Raw genomic sequence first — 20,475 nt, 5'->3', positions numbered from 1 at the left:
TTTATAGGCAAGCTAATGGTGTAGTTGAGCAATTGAGTGGTAAACAGGTACAAAAGTACTTCATATCTCCCAAAACACAGCATTAATGTATAGATGGAAAGTAAACAAAAAAAATATTATTTATATAATTAAAAATGTATATATTTTTTGTAATCACCCTTTTTATTTCTGGGGTCATTTTTACCCCCAGGGAACTCTACACTGTAAAAAAACTTTGCTGCCTTAAATTTTTTTGTTAAATCAACTCAGATTTACAAGTCATGTCAACAAAGGTGAGCTGTCACAACTTATAAAATATAGTTGAGAAAAGTCAACTTAATTTTATAAGTTATAACAACTCATCTGTAGTTATAACAACTCATCTCTATTCAATATAAATAATAGTAAGTTGAAATGACTTGTAAATCCAAGTTGATTCAACAAAAAATTTTAAGGCAGCAAATATTTTTTACAGTGTAACATATACAGGAAAATAGGGGCTTATGAGGGGTTAAGATAACCCTTATGAACATATTTTAAGCAATGTTTGGAACCAAACAGTTTTGGACTTCCATAGTATTTTTATGGCTCCTGCTTGATTCCAAATATCTTGCATTGTGTTCAGCAGAACAAAAAAACATTATAAATAGAGTAAATTATAACAGAATTTCCATTTTTGGTGTGAACTATCCCTTTAACATGTACTGGATTCATAATAACCCTAAATGAAGTTAATCAAGACTTACCAGGACCCTAAACATCACTTTAGTGTGTGAAATAATACCACGGTGTAGATTCATATCAGCACTTATAAATGATTTACGATTTGTATTTCAGGTTTTGAGCAGCGTTAAAGCAGACAAAGGCCAGGCCAATGATGGGCTGTCATCAGCTCTACTGCTGGTGCACCTGGACTCAGCCAAAAACCTGCCAGTGAGCACACGCATACACGTGCACATAAACATACACAATGCATTTCTTGTTTTCCTTATTTCTGTTTCACCCTTTCTTTTATCTGATATCGCTTCTGTACTTGTTTGGGCTTTTCTTTCTTCATGCTGTTTCTTTCTGTTCACCTGCTCTGGTTTCCTGTCGCTCTGGGTCAAGAGCATTTTTGAGGGGCGCGTGGGCAATGGGTGTCTGAGAGAGTGCCGCTCTGCTGGGCTGGTGTTTTGTGAGAACACCGCTGCCCTCTACAGGACAATGTTTGTGAGTCACGTTGCAAGCCTTTTATTTTTTCAGCTAGTATTTTTACTGCTGCTATGCATGAAAGTTTCATGTGAAATCTTCCTGTTAAGTATTTAATGCTGGGAGTGTTGCTTTCTTTATTTGGTTGATCTTTTTTATGTGCTAAGGTTTATTAATGAGATACATTTTGCATATGATATAAATGTTAATGACCGTTTTTTGGAAAGGTTTTATGAACAGGGTAATTGAATAATGATCAGGAGATGCAGTCTAGGGAAATCTTTGTCTATATTCACACAGAATACGACGAGTAGTCAAACTTTATAGCCGATATCAGAAAGGATGTAATTGGACAAAATAAAAATTTAAAAGATGACCACAGTATTTTTTCAATATTAACCTAAATTATTTAAATAAAAAGATGTTAATGTGTTAATATAGCTTCACTGATTACATCATAATCTCATTCTTAATAAACAGGTGTACAAGTACAATCTTGTCATTCCAGCTGTGACATAGGTGTGGGAAATGGGTGGGGCTTTAAGACATCTACTGCAGTGAGACAGATGTGGGTGGGGCCGTTTGGTCGGGTCTAGTTTCGGTCTCGGGTGTAGAAGAGTGTCACCCATTTCTTGGGTGCATGTTAAATGAAATGGGTCACACTTGGCACTTCACTGTATGAAATACATAACTGCACAATATCACGGTGCTGTTGTATTAAATAACACACACATCAGTGATATATAATATAACAGTATAAATACAAGCGTGATATTGCTTTAATACAACAGTTCTGTATTGTTAAGCTTTTATTTTAGAGACGAACCAGAAGTGTTGTATAATACTAACTGGATCATCTTATTAATATCTGTTTATCTGACTTTGGAGGGTAAAAGTAGATTCAGGCCATGAGCTGGTGTGACGCATTTCTGCAATAAGATTTGTTGCAGTTTCATTTCAGTGAAGTGTGGGTTGATTCTCTTTGGATTGCTTTGTCTTTATTTCTCTTTCATCTTTGTGCTTCACTTTTCCTTCACCATCCATGACACCACTTGACAAATGCAAATAAATGTAAATCTATATAATGTAAATATATACGATCTGCTGTTGGCTAAGCTTGTTTTACCAGTTAAGGGTTTAGCAGTCATACAAATAAAAACAGACTCTTTCCTTTCTCATGTAATCAAATTAACCATGCATGTAATTCTGTGCCATCATTCATGTGTGTGTGTAATGTCTGTGTATTTTTTGTGTAATTTTGAATTTAACTTTGCATGCCATGCTTCTAATAATCCTGCCTGTGTTTGTGTGTGTTTGTGTGTGTGTGCTTTCATGTACGTGTCTCGTCCTTTTCTGCCTGGGGAAATAAGCGCAATCCTTTAGAGTTCAACTGTGCAGGTCCGAAGAAGAAAGCAAATAAAGGGATAAAGGTAACACAACCAGTTTTCTTAGTGCTGGATGATTGTAAGTGAATCAGGTATATGCATGTATGCTGTCTATCTGCTTTGATTAATCGCATGCAGACATGCATTAATTTGTGTCTTTTTATTTCTGACTACCTGAGGTCAGAGGGTTACATTTTAGATGCAATGAATTGTTTAAAAGCATTTGCACAACTAGCATGCTTGAATCTAACAAATATACCTAATGTTGAATGTCCTAAAAATGGACACATTTGTAGTAAAGACATTCAGAAGGTGACATGACTTTCCTTTTGTTTCAAGAATACCGTATTGTCCCGAATATAAGACGATATTTATTTTCACAAAAATGCCTTTTGATAAACGATGTCGTCTTATATTCGTGCTCTAGACTAGATGATTACTTGTCAATCATACTGTGCACCCGCAGCAAATGCAGTACTAGGTGGCACCAAATACACATAAAGAAGTTCACCTGGACTGAAGCAATCTTATAAACTACATTCGTTTACAGTAAAGCAGACTTCTGCTGTTAATGAAATATTTATAGACTATGTGTTTTCACAATGAGATGGACAGTTTAATTTTTATTAAATCCAGATGGACTGCAGGTTATTTATAGCAGTGGTTCTCAAACTTTTTCAGCCGGCGGCCCCCCTTGTGTATGGTGCATTCCTTCGCGGCCCCCCAAAGGAAATTTATGACAAAAATTTTTTCTAAAACTTACATTTTAATTAAACAAATCATCAATTATACAAAGTAGTGTTGTTGGTGAGTAGCCTTAAATTAATGTATTTTATAAAATTTCATAAAACTGGGGCCCCCCGGCACCATCTCGCGGGGCCCCCAGTTTGAGAACCACTGATTTATAGTACTGAATGCCATAGGAAAAGTATTAAAGGATTGGTCCATTTTCTTAAAAGAAAAATCTAGATAATTTACTCACCACCATGTCATCCAGGGTGTTGATGTCTTTCTTGGTTCGGTCGAGAGGAGATTGTGTTTTTTGGGGAAAGCATTGCAGGATTTTTCTGATTTTAATGGACTTGATGTTTTTTTCAACAGAGTTTCAAAGGACTATAAACAATCCCAAACGAGGCACAAGGGTCCCATCCAGCAAAACGATTGTCATTTTTGACAACAAAAATAACAAATATACACTTTTAAAGCACAACTTCTCGTCATGTAGATCCGGTCGTGATGCGCCAGCTGACCCAACGCAATATGTCATGACGTCAAGAGGTAACAGAGGACAAACGCGAAACTCTGCCCCAGTGTTTACAAGTGCGTTGAAAGAGGACCGTTCCTACGTTGTTGTATGTCAACTGATACTAATTAATGTCTTTGTGTCAGTTTATTGTTTAAAATGGTCCGCAAATGTGTGTTTTATATATGTAACACGTGACCTCTCTACGTCACTGCGCATTTGCGTTAGGTCGCGCTGGAGCGGACCTAGACGAAGAGTTGTGGTTTAAAAGTGCATATTTTTGTTTTTTTTGTCAAGGGTGACGGTCGTTTTGCTGGATGGGACCCTTGTGCCTCGTTTGGGATCGTTTGTGGACCTTTGAAACTCCGTTGAAAAAACTGTTAAGTGTTGAGTTAAGTATTACATGTTGGGCTCTATTAAAGTCCATTAAAAGTAGAAAATTCCTGCAATGTTTTCCTCAAAAAACATAATTTCTTCTTGACTGAACAAAGAAAGACATCAACATTTTGGATGACATGGTGGTGGTGAGTAGATTATCTGGATTTTTCTTTTAAGAAAATTGACTAATCCTTTAGTTTAAAGCATGTGGGGAACCAAACTTTGACTTATGAAAAGTTTTTTCAAATTAAAGCATTTTCTTTACAAAAAAAACAAGGGTTGATCTTCAAAAAAAAAAAAAAAAGTATGGTAAAGCACGAATAAGAATGATTAATCAGTCAAAAGGTTTGTTATTTTACGTTTTCTGAATCATTCTTTGAGGCATAATATTTTATGCCAGAAAAAATAACAAGAGTAACAAGGTTTATGTTTTTAGATGGCCATGTGTGATAAATTAAACAATTAGATAAATGATAGATTCTGTCTATTGACCTTCTTAAAGGGACAGTTCACCCAAAAAGGAAAATTCTGTCATTTACTAGCTCTTATGTTGCTATGAACCTGTGTGAGTTTCATTATTCAGATATTTTCATTATTTGATGTATCCACATAAGTACCTTATTAACTTCCATAGTACTTTTTTCCTACTATGGAAGTCAAACTCATACAGGTTTAGGGCAACATGAGGGTGCATGAATGATGACAGAATTTTCATTTTTGGGTGAATCATCCCTTTAATAGTTAGGAGTAAGCATAATTTATTTTTTAATTTATTTTTTATAATTTATTATTTACAGTTTTACATAATTTACAGTTTTTACAGATTTGGTTTAATTGTGTTTAATTAAAGTATTCTTTGCTTAAGCAAGTGTGTGTTTGAGGTTGACTCTGCTATTAAAATGTGTTTGAATGTGGAAGAAATGTTAATAAATGTTTTGTATTCTTTTTTTCAGACTGGAAAGAAAGTGACCAGTGAACCCTGTCCATTTGTCCAGTTAACTGTGGGACACAAATCCTTTGAGAGCAAGGTATATTGGTTATTCTTTACAAATGTTGCTTTAGTAGAAATTGCAAGACTGTGTTGTTCCTACAGGGGCAAATTTATATATTAAAAAGTGTTTATGTAAATGGTTTTGTATGAAAGACTATGATTTAGGAACTGCAGAATAAATTTACTGTCAATTAGGTCACAGATAAAAGTGACAGGTGGTTTTTACTTTATTCCAGCGCTAACGTGCAGTAGACTTGTAGCTCAACAGATTAATGTTTTTTAAGTGACAGAAATCTTTTAAGATAATATTAAGAAAGAAGATATTTTATGAAGCATATGTGTTAAAAAATCAGTTTAATTCTTTTAAATAACATCACTGTTTCTCCATATACCTAGGAAAAGTGGTTTGTGAATGTACAGCACTATAGTAGCACGTTGTAATGCTATTCCCTAAAATTAAATGCATGACTTGTTTTTTAGTCTTTGGTGTGCTACACACTGACTTCATAAGTTTGCTTGAGTAAAACATCACAGTGGCTTTATAAAATGGGAAAATAATTGTTTTTTGACTGTGATAAATATGAAATTGTAAAATAATTTACATTCACTCTCATTACAGACACGATTTAAAACCACTGAGCCGGTGTGGGAAGAGGCGCACACATTCCTGATCCACAATCCAAAGTCTCAGGATCTTGAAGTAGAGGTAGAGCATAACCTTAAATACATGGGGGAGGATTTGTAACCTAGTTGTTAAAGATCTGGGGTCTCATTTATAAAACTGTGCCTAGGATCCTTACTAAAAGTCTACGTATGCACAAAAGCCAAAAATTACATACGCCAAAAATGTTAAGACTGAGAAAACAAAGCAATTGTTCCCTTTATGAATCGTCCTCAGATCCCACCTTGCATGGCCATTCTCCCGTCAAGTTGTTTTTTAAAGATCACAACCTTTGCGTGGGAACTGGCGTACGTACATTTTCAGCCCCGTTTTGTGAGTAGGCAAGTTTTATAAATGAGGCCCCTGGGCTGGTAACCATAAGCCCATTGTATATTGTAGTGATGTACTAATTGGTGAATGTTAAACAATAAAAAGTTAAATGACAAAAACCTTTAGGTGGCGACCTTTTTACAAAGCAAATGAGTCCCCAGGTAGCTCAGGCAGTATTGTAATTTGAATGTTGCAAAATGATTAGCATAAAATGCATCTCTTACCTATATACTTAATACACACTGTGATTTATTAAAGCAATAAGCCCCAAGAAGCAGTGGGTTACCAGTGCATTTTATAACAGCTAATATAAAATGCATTGTAACCCCACTGCTTTGCGGGGTTTATTGCTTTTATAAAACGGTTACTACATATGCATAACGTTAGCAGGATTTCATAAAATAAAACACAAATAAGTTGTAATTATATTAGTACAAATATTACTCTTCCGCCAAACAAAGTAGTTCCTCAGAATCAAGTGTGGCGCAGTTCCCAACCAACACAGATGCAGCAAAGACACAATGAAAATATGATTGAAGACTGTGGTGGTGTTTATTTTTATAAATCAACATTCATCTAAAATATACATTAACATTTATATCGTGCAACTGTTGAAATGATAATCAAATATGCGTGGAAGCATAACATTAACTCTTTCCCCGTCAGCGTTTTTTTTTAAGTTGCCACTCAGCTTTAGTTGAATGCCTTGCAGAAAAATTATCTAATTTAAATAAACATAAAATATCAAATGAAAAACAGACGCTCCGTTTTAAAGAGTAACTAAACCCTTAACCAACTTTTTTTAGTTAATGATCTGTAAGAATGATGCTTTATTAGTGCTGTTCATTGATTTTAGTAAGTTTTTTTGACATTTGGATATAAAGTGTTTCAATACTACAATATATGGTGTAAAAACGTCTGAGTGCTGCCCTCTTCAGGTTGAACGGTGGCTACAGGAGTTGAATTTTCCTATTGGATGTTGGGTCCAAAAAGTAACTCGTGACGTAAGCAGGTTCAAGCTCACCACGCCCTTGTTACGATCTCACCACATGCTTGGTACGAGCTTAGTTCGTCCCCTCTATCTCCATTGGCATCTGCCCACTTTTCTTGCATTTTTCAAATATTGCCAGTGGGTGGAGTCAGGCTCTGACCAGGGGTTTAGTTACGCTTTAAAAAAAATAAAAGTTTCATCCTACCTTCATTTGTTCTCTTATCACCTCACAAATTTTCAGCTAAAAGCAGAGATAATTCAATTTTTGTGAATACATTTTGTAAGAGATCAGATTCCGAGCCGGTGTTTTTAGTGTTGAGTGAGTGCATCAGTGTTCAAGTTGGGTAAGATCGCCATCTAGTGAATAATAGCGGACGTATGAATTTAAGTTAGAAACTCCTCAGACAACGTTGTCTCTTTATTGACGAGATGACTCAACGCTATTTATTGACATTTATCTGGATATCGGCATTAATTTTGCAATTGTAGACAAATTAAAAATATGATTAAAGACTGTGGTGTTTATTTTTATTAATCAGTACGCAGTAACAGTGGCGCAGTGATACTTATGTAATGCGGTCTGAACCGTGGGGTTACCGGGGTATTTTATCACGGCTTAGAACACGTTTCATCCAATCAGAATTAAGAACCAGAACTGCCCGTTTTGTTTTTAAATGTATATATTTTATTTTGTTAAAATATAACCTTTATGTCAGAATTTTCGTTTTCACTGATTATACATTAATTTCAATCTTTCTCTTTATTAGATTGAGACTTTAGCCTGGGTTTCACATACAGGGTCTCACATATGTGTTTTGTTATGTAGAAAATAGATTTGTCAATGTGCGCTGGCTGGAAGTTACACAATGTGCTTACAACCCAGTGATGTTTTCCATACAAGTCACAGTCTGCTGTTTTATGTGTTTGTCTGCAGGTGAAGGATGAAAAGCGAGAGTGTTCAATGGGCACAATCTCTTTTCCTCTGTCTAAACTGCTGCAGGAGGAAACAATGATGATCACTGAGAGATTCCCACTAAAGAACTCAGGACCCGGTGCTTCACTAAAGCTTAAAATGGCACTTAGGGTAAAAACACACCAACATGTGATAAAGTATAGCTGTCTTGAGTTTGTGCCTGTATTTTTGCATGTATATGTACATTTATACTTTTATGTGTGTTTATTTGAGTTGCATAGTGGTTTAAAGCAATACAGCCAAATACCAGCATTACCACAATGATTTACTCACCCTCAAACAATCCGATACAAACGTTCATCATCTTTCAGACGAACACATTTGGAGTTTTTTTAGTAAATGCCCTTGCTTTTCCAATCCTTTAACATTAGAAAACAGGGATAAGGGAACAACTTCTGACTTTAAACCGTTATTTGTAATAGCAATGTTGTGCTGAATGATTCATGTAAAATGTAAACATGTAAATGAATAAATGTAAATGTAGCACCAAACTAACGGAGAGGTACTTTTGGTAAAGGTGGTAAAAATGCTTGTCCTGGAAAACGTATGCAACTTAGACCTGTACATATTTAATTTGATCATGATGGCAATGAGATGCGGTTTATCGCGTTTACACTGTGACCTGTTAATTTTTGCCTGGAGCTGAAGCTTTTCATCAACCTTCTTAACAATAAAATTATTAAAGGAACAGTATGTAAGTATTTATATCAATTAATCATAAAATGGCCCTGATATGTCATTAGACATTAATAAATCATTTTCATTTTTAAATACTTATATAACTGACAACAGTGGTCCGGCCAGGATATTGTCATTTAAAAAGTGGAGTTGCAGCCCTCAACTGATGTTTATATTGTCATGTTGTGTATTAGCCACCAGTTGTGTGATTGCAGTACCAGTTTTAGCCACAAGTTTTGTGATTGCAGTACCAGTTTTGGCCACAATCCTACATACTTTTCCTTTAATATAACCCTCTAATGCAGTAATTCTTAAAGTGTGGACCCCCCAGTGGTCCGCCAAAAGATGACCTAAACTACGCAAGTGTTTATACAAAATCGTCACTTATTTAAGTAGATTTTTTATGCACTTGCGAAACTGTGATATCAGTTCGTGCCATTCTGTTTTAATAACGTAAATACGGATCGGTGGCTAAACCAAAGAGGAGTCAAAAGAAAAGATCAAACGTCAACTGAAAGTAGCTAAAATCCACAGATCTATTAGTTTTGTAATGTAATAGTTTTTGTTTCATGTGTAAAATCCCTGTAATTTCAGTGATTTTGGACATTAAAGGGAACATTTTTTGTTGTTTTTTGGGAGGCGTGTTAGAGTGGGATTCTGTTAGGTGGTCCTCAGAAAAAAATTGGAAGATAAAGTGGTCCTTGGGCTGAAAAAGTTTGAGAATCACTGCTCTAATGCATAGTTAAGGCCCTTTTGGTGACTTTGAGATGATATATAGTCTTTCTGTCTATAAAATAATAAATTCCCTCCTGAGAAATGTCTCCTATGGTGACAGCTGCCATATCTCCGAATGTTGATCCGAGTAAGTGGAGAGGGTGTGGCTTAGCCATAGGTCAATTGGAGCCGTGTGGATTACCTCAATGAAGGATTAATGCACTTTTTGGGGGGTTTAAAATCAGAAGTTGTTCCCTGATCGCTGTTTTCTACCATTTTGAAGCTTGGAAGAGCAAGGAAATTTACTAAGATAACTCGCAAGTGTGTTTGTTTTAAAGATGATGGACTTATGTATCTCAGATTGCTTCAGGGTGAGTAAATAATGGGTTCTTTTTAATATTCGTCTGGAGTATCTCCTTAAAGATGGTTCAGTTCGAAATATAAGTTTTTTTTTGTTTTAAGCCAAAAAACCACAAATTATAATATGAAGAGTTTGGTTCCAAAACGCAATAAATCCATTTTGACAAATTTCGGTAAAAATGTGTTTTCTATACCAAGAAAGTGACAAGATGAAAACCACTATTTTCTGTTACAAACTTTCACATAGCATCTTTAGGTTATAAAAACAGAAAAAAATCAAATCCATAACTTGATTTTCAAAGATTTATTATGAAAACGAATAATTTTTTCCACAAAATGCAATAAATCTATGACAAGTTTTTTTTCAAAATGCTATAAATCTATTCAATCAATGTATAAATGTGCATTCATCTTTGCCATGTTATATTCATGTAGTTGAACAGTGATATACACTGATAAAAAATAAACATTAATGGCATTAATCAAAACACTTACTTTGTTATATTAATGTCACTGTCATTGCTGCGGTTATACTTGACGCCGTCGCTAAACATTTTTTAAAGTGATCCGCTGTAAAATGTTTTGGTCCTGCTCGATTTTCGTTGAAAGTTTTCATAAGATCCCCTGGGGTCAAAGTGTTAGAATCACATAAACTTCACAGATGCTGTCGGGAGAACAAGCACCAGTCTCCCGAGTGCCTCTTGCGTAAGTTATTGGATGTTGATGACTTACAATCTTTCCCGTCACAGAAAACCATCACAGGTTTATCAATGCCATTAAAGTGTTTTTTTGCTTCTGTTTGTTTGTTGATCACGAAGTACAAAGTAGATGAGGAAAACTAGGATTCCGTGTGTATTCAACATGCCGCCATTGTTGTTTACAGTGTATGGAATGGTGCGCTGTGATTGGTTAAGCAGATTTATTGCATTCTGCAAAAAAGGAGAAGTGGCGTTTATCGCATTTTGGGAAAAAAGGGAGAAAAGATAACAGAATAACACGGCGGATATTGGATTTTGCGTAAAATTAAGAATTTACTTTTAAATACTGACCTGATATAATACTGATTTTGGCAGTAACTCATTTTTTTCACAAAAAAAAAAAAAACGTTTTGGAACCAAACTCTTCATATATTACTATTTATAAATATAATAATAATAATAATGAAATGATTATAATTAATAATATTAATATTATAAGCATAATATTGAAATTAATTAAATTAATAAATGACAATAATCAGAGCACTTTTTTGTATGTGTATTAAAGATTCTCTGTATGGAGAACTTGACCGGATCAGATCAGCCAACATCCCAGCCGTCAGCCCAGCCATCCTCGGTTCAGGTCCGTCGCTCGAGCGCCAGCGTCGCCCCCAGCTCCTCCACTCAACGACCTTCTGTTGCAGCCCCCACACAAACATCCAAATCTCCACCCACCCCAACTCCCAGAACCGTGCCCTCCACACCAACACCCTCCTCGCGGGTGGAACCACAGACAGATAGAGCTCTACTGGAAGACTCGCCCGCCCGTCTCACTAAATCAGGGCAGAGCGCATCAAACCTGGCCATTTCTGGCTCTCAGCTACACCTGAACAGTAAAGAGCCAACACCCAGCATAGCATCAGATGTGTCCAACCCCAGCACCGCCCTGGAACTACAGAGAACAATACAAATGTTACATAAGTATGTACAGCTCTGTGGGATTTGTCATGTACGCACATTTTGTCATAGCAAAAAGTGTTTGCTTAATTGCTGATGTGAATTATTCTCAGTATGAATCACTGCTTTTCTCTATTTACTATTATTTATGGTATAATGGTTTGATTTTAGGACTTGTTGTTGTTTTGCATGTTAGCATTACTGATGTTTAATTTGTGTGTGTGCGTTTATAGTGGCTCCTCGCCTGGTTTTGCTCCGTTGGGTGAGATTCAGCTTACTATCAGGCACAGTCCTCAGAGAAACAAACTAATTGTTGTGGTGCACGGCTGCAGGTAAAGTAAACACGGTTGACATTTGATTTATCAGAATGTTTTCACTGATTCAGAAAATATATAATATATATTTGTGTTTGCAGGAATCTGATCTCTTCTACTGAAAGTGGTTCAGATCCATATGTCCGTTTGTATTTGCTGCCTGATAAACGACGTTCAGGACGTAGAAAAACAAACACACTGAAGAAAACTGTAAATCCTATCTACGATCAAACGTTAGTCTATTTTTTTCTCTTATCTTTCTTTTTATGTTGGACCTCATGCATTCTGCTCTTGCACTGAAATAAATCTAGTGTCATCACTCTTCCCAATATATTCACGTAATATTGTGTGTGCAGGTTTGAATTCAGTGTGTCACTTGTGGAGTTACACAGAAGAACTCTAGACGTCGCTGTGAAGAATGGAGGAGGAATCTTGTCGAAATCCAGAGGGCTGCTGGGAAAGGTGACATGCCTCACAACCATAGACTTTATATAAGATGCATGACGTGTCTCCATTACTGAGCCCCTAAGGTGACACTGAAATAAAAAATCTAAAGTTTAGTTTCATGTTTGTGCTCACGTGCAGTGTTGTTTTTGGAAACCCTTTTAGTTTTAGTCTTAGTCTTTTGGACGAAAATGCTTTTTAGTTTTAGTCACATTTTAGTCACTTATAAACATGATAGTTTTAGTCGACGAAAACACAAAAAGGTTTTAGTCAATGAAAACGCAAAAAGGTTTTAGTCAAGTTTAAGTTCATTTTAGTAAAAAAAATTTAGTCTTTAACAAATTAATTTAGGTTAAAAAGTATTGGAAATGGGCTTGACAAGTAGATACATGTAAAACCTTAAGCTTACCATGAAATGTGTCACATGCCGATTGTCAAGTTAAATTGAATATATATGATATGTTAAAGGAATAGTCTACTCATTTTCAATATTGAAATATGTTATTACCTTAACGAGTTATACGAGCAGGTTTGGTGGTACGGGATGAAGCGTGGCGCTTTTCTGAGCGGATTTGGGGGAGGAGCTATATTTTGTGGCGTAATAGCACTTTTGGAAGTACTTCAAATCGGCACAGTAACACCCTCCCTCTCCCATTATGAGAGTGAGAAGGGGAGCATTTTTTTAGGCGAGTCGAAGTACTCCCAAAAGTGCTATTACGCCATAAAATATAGTTCCTCTTTTAAATCCGCTTAGAAAAGCGCTGCGTTTTGTTTTGTGCCACCAGACTTGCTCGTATAACTACTCGTCTTAAATAGGAAAAACGTTGATGTGTTTGGTCACTTCTAACTTTATCTCTGAATGGTACAATTGAATGAATGGGGCTAAGCTAAATGCTATCGAAGTGTCGCAGCGCGCTCCGGCGCTTACGTGCACGCACACAGATGATAGAGGGATGTATCAACAATTCTTAGTTAAGGTAATAACATATTTTAATGTTGAAAATGCGTAGACTATTCCTTTAACAGCGTGACTTGCTAGTTACCTTTAAAAAATTATCAGCATAATGAGCCTTCAGGTGCCGCTTGAGGTTGGTGGAATTCTTCCCACCTAGTTTGTGGCCACATTTACCATCGTCTCCCAATATGCATTTCGTTTTTCTTTCTGATGGATTATACTGAAAGTATGTCCACAAATCATCTCATCGTTTCCGTTTATTGGCGTCATCGCCACTGTCCTTCGAACTCGCCACAGCTGCAGGTGTGTTGTTGTTTTTGTGTGAAATCTGGTGCGCGGCATGGCAACAGCCGGGTGGTGGGCGTACCCAAAACAAGGATAGGAAGCGGCAGCATTGCTGATACTTTTTAGATAAAAATAGACAGATTTCACGCAAAATAGGCAGAAATGACATGCATTGTGAATGTCAGACTTATAATAATTTTCGTTCCGTTTCGTCAACGGAAACTCGAAAGCGTCTTGTCATGTTTTCGTCACCTTAGAGCCATTTTCAGCTAGTCATCGTCGCGTCATCGTCATAACAAAAGGTGCGTCAACGAAATCATTTCGTTATCGTCATCGTTGACGAAAACCACACTGCTCACGTGAAACTTTTATGTGCTCATGCAAAACCTTCATGTGCAGAATTTTTAACATTCGCGTGCGCACGCAAAACTAAACACGATAGTTTCACGTGCGCACGGGATAGTTTCACGTGTGCACGGGATAGTTTCACGTGTGCACGGGATAGTTTCACGTGCGCATGCGAAACTAAACTTTATTACATTTTTGCTCCATGTACCCTTAGGGGCTCCGTACTCCATAGAGTTCCATTGTAAAAAATCTTAGAGGGACAAGTGGCTCTCAGCCACGCGAGATGGAGCAATAACAGGTCTGTGATGCCCTTAGATGTCCGGGGCTGCACGCGCGCCACAATGGGCGGATCAGCGTGTGTCTACCCTGCGCCGAGAGGCGCGGGTAACCCGCTGAACCCCGCTCGTGATCGGGACTGGGGATTGCAACTGTTTCCCATCAACGAGGAATTCCCAGTAAGCGCGGGTCATAAGCTCGCGTTGATTAAGTCCCTGCCCTTTGTACACACCGCCCGTCGCTACTACCGATTGGATGGTTTAGTGAGGTCCTCGGATCGGCCCCGCCGGGGCTCCTCGCGGGCCCTGGCGGAGCGCCGAGAAGACGATCGAACTTGACTATCTAGAGGAAGTAAAAGTCGTAACAAGCGTTCGTCTCTTGTTACACGCAAACGGACAACTCGCTTCTGAATCCGATTCTTTCTAAAAACTCCGTCCAGAGTGGAGATTTGGAAAATCTTTGGTTACATTGTTGCATGTAAACACTGAGACAAACGGATGTTTAGGCAGCCAACGTCACAGTATGCGTCAGAGCTTGCACCTACGCCAATAGTGCGACTTTGTTACAAAAGAGTAATAGGAAGTGATTTGTTGCTTTTTTGGGGATTCTGATTGGCTTACGTGGGCTTGAGCTTCTCGTTACACCGATACCCAGAGGTTTGGCATGCTCTTGACGGCATATATACACGGGTATGTGTCAATGAACACTTTTCTGAAAACTGACATGTGTGCACCGACATAGCTGCTCACGTGTAAACGTAGTCTAAATATCTAAAACATTGCCACTGACATCCTGCACCGATTATGTAATTTGGATCCAGAGTCTGCACAGTAGTGATTGGGAGGTGGATCTGCAGTACACATTTTCCTGTTTGAGTCAACACACAAATTAAATGTTGTGTCATACCCCAATACTATCTAATAACTACCTTAAGCCAAACTGGTTAGAAAAACTAACACTTATAAGTACATTATAAGAAATAACTCAATTAACAGAAACGATTGTTGGGGAAAATGATAGTGTAATTTGGCTCATGTCTCATCCATTTACATGGAAAGGGCGGGTTTATGACCTATACTGCAGCTTGCCACCAGGGGGCGATCGAAATGTTTTTGCTTTACTTTTCAGGACTAGTGTGTGGCACACCTGCTCACAATATTAATAGCACTCTTAATGGCATGCATAGTAGTAATATGATTTAAAAAATGAATTATAACTATTGACTGTGTCTTTATTTCTCAGGTGTTAGTTGACTCCGAGGACATATCAAGGAGCACAACACAATGGTAAAAGCATTTTATATAATATTACAAAAATTAAGTACACACATGAACATAAGGATGAATTTTAATAAGAATACTGTACTTTGTAACATTTTTTTTAAAATAGATGTTATGACATTATTTTTGTTACATTTAGTTATATTATTACCTTCCCAAAATTATTACCTTCATTTCTGTGATGCAAAAGCTACATTAATATCTAAATGATTTTTGTAAAATCAGCATAAATTCAATTTAGAATGACAAATACTACAATGTTGTTGTAATGTATACCGACAAAATATTTTTGGGTAACACTTTACAATAATGTTGTATCAGTAAACATTAGTAAATGCATTAACTAACATGAACAAACAATGAACCATATAGTTTTTCAGCACGTATTAGATTTGTGTTAATGTAAGTTAATATCAATACAGTTATTCATGTTAGTTTATGGGAAATTAACTAATGTTAACACCGCTTAATTTTAGAAATGTATTAGTAAATGCTGAAATAAATAAATAAATATAAACAAATATTAATTAATGCTGTAGAGGTATTGTTCATTGTTCGTTTATGTTAGCTAATGCAATAAGTAAATGTTAACAAATTATTAACTTTATTTCAACAATAATGAAATTGAGAATGACAGATTTAATTCAAATTTAATTGTCTTATAAATATGGTTTGGTGATTATGACCTGGACATTTCCTAACACTTTTTATTAAATTCACCCATAACACATCTCATCATTATTTAGAAAAAAATATTTAAAAGCATTTTTTGTTTGTTTGTTTTAATGGCAGGTATGAGCTTACAGTGGATGGACAAAAGCGACAATCCCAATACCCCTAATCAAAGGAATCAACTTCCTTCACCCTACACATTAAAAAAACTACGATTCCGAACGTCAGACATATTTAAGCCATGTGTTTTAGCCTCTGGGCACATTTTGTATTTGTTGATTCTTTATTTTTTATTACTTTTAGCAATTTTATAGTGCAAAATAAGTAAAAACCTTTAGAAATGTGCACTGACTAAGCAAGAGTGAGTGAGAGAGAGAATGAAAGTGGTATATAATGTAAAAGAGTGTAGACTTTTGTAAAGCAAAAAACAAGGGGACGAAGCTCAGTGGCATCTAGAATAGTTGTTTACACATTAAAACTTATATTATTTACCAATAATTGCAAACTCTAAAATTCACCATTTAAATGTTGATGGTGGTGAGATTATATATAATCGAGTTTAGACTGTAAATAAATTATATATTACAAATGATATGTAGTATTCAGAAAAGTTTTATAAATAATAATAATAATCTGTTAAAAAGCACTAAACTTGTGCTTCTTTGTAATGAAAAGTGTTATACTGTCACTTCTGTTCATATCTACTTCCTTTAGGAGACAAATCTACCAAAGAAATGCTTGGCTTACTATAAAGAGTGTCAGTGTGTGATTTAAACCAAATATACACCTAAATGTTTGCACAACCCAGTGTTGGTACATGTACATGTAAATATATTCTCTGGTGTGATCATGCATTCATCCACCTGCGTAGACACGCATCACATGACTCTGAACACCTGGTGTGAAAACCATTGCTGTCATATCTCTGAATCTTGTTCTGCATTTGACATAGCACTCTGTCACACGTTCACTCCTTTCCCAAAAACACACCTGCTCACCTGTCACACACTACCTTTAATCAGCCTTTTGTTTTTTGTATGGTTTGATCTTAAATGAAGATTGTGGTTTAGTCTCTCGCAGCACTGAGCTGAGCTTGTTTTGCGCAGACGATTAAACCTCAAACTGTTCTGACTTTGTTTCTGTCAGCAAGAATGTGTTTTTATTATATAAATTATTGTGTATAATATGACAGATTTTATTATGCCTATTATGTACTTAAAACAATGAAAAGCAAAATTATGCAGTCAAGAGTGTTTCTCTGTGCTGAGCTTGCCTTATTGATGTGTATATTTTGTGCCTTATGATGACCAATAATATAGTTATCTGAGAGGATATTTGACATCAGGTAGAGGATTGTTATGTCTTTGTATCTGATGATGTTCACTTTAATTCTTTGCCATAATAAAAATTTTCCTCTGTACCAGTACATGGTTGCAAATAATTTGTGTTGAAAGCTATTAAATCTATTATTAAAATTTAATTAGGCTAATAATTTTTATCAGCCGAAAAAGTTAAGTATTTCCAAAGATTCAGAGGACATTTTGTAGGATATTGGTTGAATGCATTGCAGATAAAACCTTTGTGCTTTGCAGGCTTTAGGAATATTTATAATACTTATTTAAAATAACACCAAAATCTAAAAAAATGCAAATGCTTAGAAGTAGCCATTGTATGTCATGCATGCTTCCCTGCTAATAAAAAATAACAATAGAAACCACAGAAATTTTGCTGGAATTAATGGTTTTAATGGGAATTTTATTGATTGTAATGGAAGCTATAAATGGTCTCTGTGGGTCTCTGCATGCGTTGGGTCCTATGGTGGGACCATTAAGTCCTACTGAAATAATGCTTGTAATGAATTTTGTCATGATTTTAATGGTAAAAGCTAATGGTTCCTAAATGGTATATAAAAATAATTAAATTATAATGTCTATTGGATTTTATTTTTTATTTCAGCAGGGTGTGAATATATTCATCATTTGCACTAAACATTGGTTTAATTATTTTGTTAAACGAAAAATGAATTATTAAATGCAACATTCTAACTGCTTATACTAAACTTACTGAAGTTAAAGGGAAAGTTCACTTTAAAATGAAAATTCTGTCATAATTTTCTCGTCCTCGTGTTGTTCTAAACATGTATGAATTTCTTTTTTCTGATGAACACAAAATAAGATATTTTGAGAAATGATGGTAAACACAGCAGCAGATAGTCACCATTGACTTCCATAGTAGGATTAAAAATATATATTATGGAATTTAATGAGTACCAACTGTGTGCTTACCATAATTTATCAAAATATTTTTTCCTACTATGGAAGTCAATAGCCACTATCTGCTGTGTGTTTACCATAATTTCTCAAAATATCTTATTTTATGTTCATCAGAAAAAAGAAATTTAAACAGGTTTACAACAACATGAGGATGAGTAAATGATGACAGAATTTTCATTAATGCAAATTGTGTTTAAGTGTAAAAATAAGATTGTACTTATATTGAATTATTATAATTAAACTGAAATATAATTAATTAATGCCACGATAATCACATAATTATCATTAGTTACCAAGAAAATATAAAAATTATATTTCAAATGTGCGTTTGTGGGCGCGCGTGTGTGTGACGTCAGACGCTGGTCGCTGTTCAGTGCTGATTCGAGCTGCCCGCGTACTACTGCGGTGAGCGCGGACAGGTTGCTCTTGACGTCTGCTTTTCCCTCTCTTTATCTCTCTCTCCATCACGTCTCTATCAACTAAGACCTTTCAGAAAGAAGGAAGTATACCATAGACCGCTTTACTACTGTAATGGATGAATAACGCGCGAATGAGATGGACGCGTGATGGGAAGAATGGCATCGCTGTTTCTCGCGCTCCTCGCGCTCCAGGCCAGTCTCGCCTCAGCGGCGGATCGAAAATTCGGTAAGCGGTTTTTTTACCATTCATGTGCGCGCCCGTTTTCGTTGGAGGCGCCCGCCTCGTTTGTAATATTTGCAATATTATATTCGCTGAAGACCGTCTCTCTTCAGTATCGCATCCGGTGCTTTGTAATGTCTTTCTATGGAAGTCAAAAGTGTGTTTATTTTTTGAAGGCACAATGAGGGTGCACGGATGTTCAAACAGAAAGCGACAGGAAATATCATAATAATAAGCGTTACATACTACACGAGATGATCCAACAATGGCTCGTGTCTGTAACACTGATGTGTGATTCTTTGCATTCAAGGATTTTACCTCATGCACTGTCTTGTGAGGTTGAGAGGTGTATTTGCTGGTCTTACCGTTATTACATAACTATAATGTCTGGACTCGATAACAGGCACGCGACCTTTATGTTTCGGTTATCTTGCAGTTAAATGTAAGATACCATTATTATTATATTTTTATTATTATTATTATTTTTTATGTCAAACAGTCTGGTGCTCAATGGGGGCCGTCAGTGCAGAAGCACAGGAAATGAAGCATCATAAGCTTATGTGATTCATAAAGCCAGCCTCGAAAAAAGGTCATCATGTCAGTCATTAGCAACTGTATCCATGGCAACAGGTTGCAGGATGTTACGTTCATATTGATTTGAGTGCTCTAGACAGCATGAATGGCTTAAAATAGACGTACACACATAAACACGCACACCTTTGACTTCAATCCAATATATATTTTCATTTTATGGTCAAGACAGGAACACAGGAGTTCAAACCTCACCGCAAAACCAGTTCAATAAAACGATTTGAAGTGAAAGTGAGACGTGTCAGAAATGCTGTGGATGATATTCTCTGTAATTTCGAGGACCACAAATGTGTCTTTGTCATACATTATGTTACCATATATAATAACGTACATATTGTTTGTCAGTTACTAAAGTAGTTTAATGTTTTCCTCTGTAGTCTAATGTACAGGCCCATTATCAACACAGAACATTAAAGTCAATTATACATAAAAACACTTCAGTAGAGTCAATTTGACAGTGAAATCCTGCACGTTATTTTCAGGAAATTATAGAAGATCAGCTTTCATTATAACAATATAGGCTCCTCAGTGTATAATGTACTGATTTGTATATTAAATCTTTCAAAAATTACCATCATTTAGCTACTTTAGGCTTTATGCCAGATGCTTTAGTGTTTATACATTCATGTTTTTCTATGCACTCTCAGAAGAAAGATAGAAAAGATGTATCTGGGGCAGTACCCTTTTAAAAAGCACACCTTTGTACCGAAAGGTGCATATAAGTACCTCAGAGGTGCATATTGGTACCTTAAAATACATATCTGTATAGGGTATCGTCATCGTTTAGTACCTTTTTTCTTACCGTGTGGGATACTACAGTATGTACCATTTTCGGGAAAGTCATATGTGAAATGTTACTAACAGCAGAGGAG

At 36.1% G+C, this 20,475-nt stretch overlaps 2 protein-coding genes across 5 annotated transcripts in view; both read left to right on the top strand.

Annotated features, from left to right (window-relative positions):
* esyt2a (extended synaptotagmin-like protein 2a) overlaps nt 1-17,526 on the top strand; it is a 41,787-nt gene extending 24,261 nt beyond the window's left edge. The window contains exons 13-23 of one of the 3 annotated variants that reach the window (XM_055203251.2): nt 817-912; nt 1,087-1,188; nt 5,127-5,201; nt 5,784-5,870; nt 8,081-8,230; nt 11,138-11,550; nt 11,760-11,858; nt 11,942-12,073; nt 12,197-12,302; nt 15,391-15,434; nt 16,221-17,526. In XM_055203251.2, coding sequence (XP_055059226.1) covers nt 817-912; nt 1,087-1,188; nt 5,127-5,201; nt 5,784-5,870; nt 8,081-8,230; nt 11,138-11,550; nt 11,760-11,858; nt 11,942-12,073; nt 12,197-12,302; nt 15,391-15,434; nt 16,221-16,269 — 1,353 coding nt within the window. In that variant the 3' untranslated portion in view covers nt 16,270-17,526. Of the gene's footprint in view, nt 1-816; nt 913-1,086; nt 1,189-2,537; nt 2,598-5,126; nt 5,202-5,783; nt 5,871-8,080; nt 8,231-11,137; nt 11,551-11,759; nt 11,859-11,941; nt 12,074-12,196; nt 12,303-15,390; nt 15,435-16,220 lie in introns of all 3 variants that reach the window. The other 2 variants (XM_055203253.2, XM_055203254.2) reach the window with 2 other exon arrangements.
* Nucleotides 17,527-18,736: 1,210 nt separating this feature from the next.
* Nucleotides 18,737-20,475, top strand: part of slco5a1b (solute carrier organic anion transporter family member 5A1b) — a 28,299-nt gene continuing 26,560 nt past the window's right edge. For both annotated transcript variants that reach the window (XM_073855427.1, XM_073855426.1), the window contains exon 1: nt 18,737-19,018. In XM_073855427.1, coding sequence (XP_073711528.1) covers nt 18,940-19,018 — 79 coding nt within the window. In that variant the 5' untranslated portion in view covers nt 18,737-18,939. The remainder of the gene's footprint in view (nt 19,019-20,475) is intronic.

The sequence above is a fragment of the Misgurnus anguillicaudatus genome, chromosome 2 (genome assembly GCF_027580225.2).
Source record: "Misgurnus anguillicaudatus chromosome 2, ASM2758022v2, whole genome shotgun sequence".
NCBI classification, from domain to species: domain Eukaryota; kingdom Metazoa; phylum Chordata; class Actinopteri; order Cypriniformes; family Cobitidae; genus Misgurnus; species Misgurnus anguillicaudatus.
This window is presented reverse-complemented; position numbering and strand designations above follow the sequence as displayed.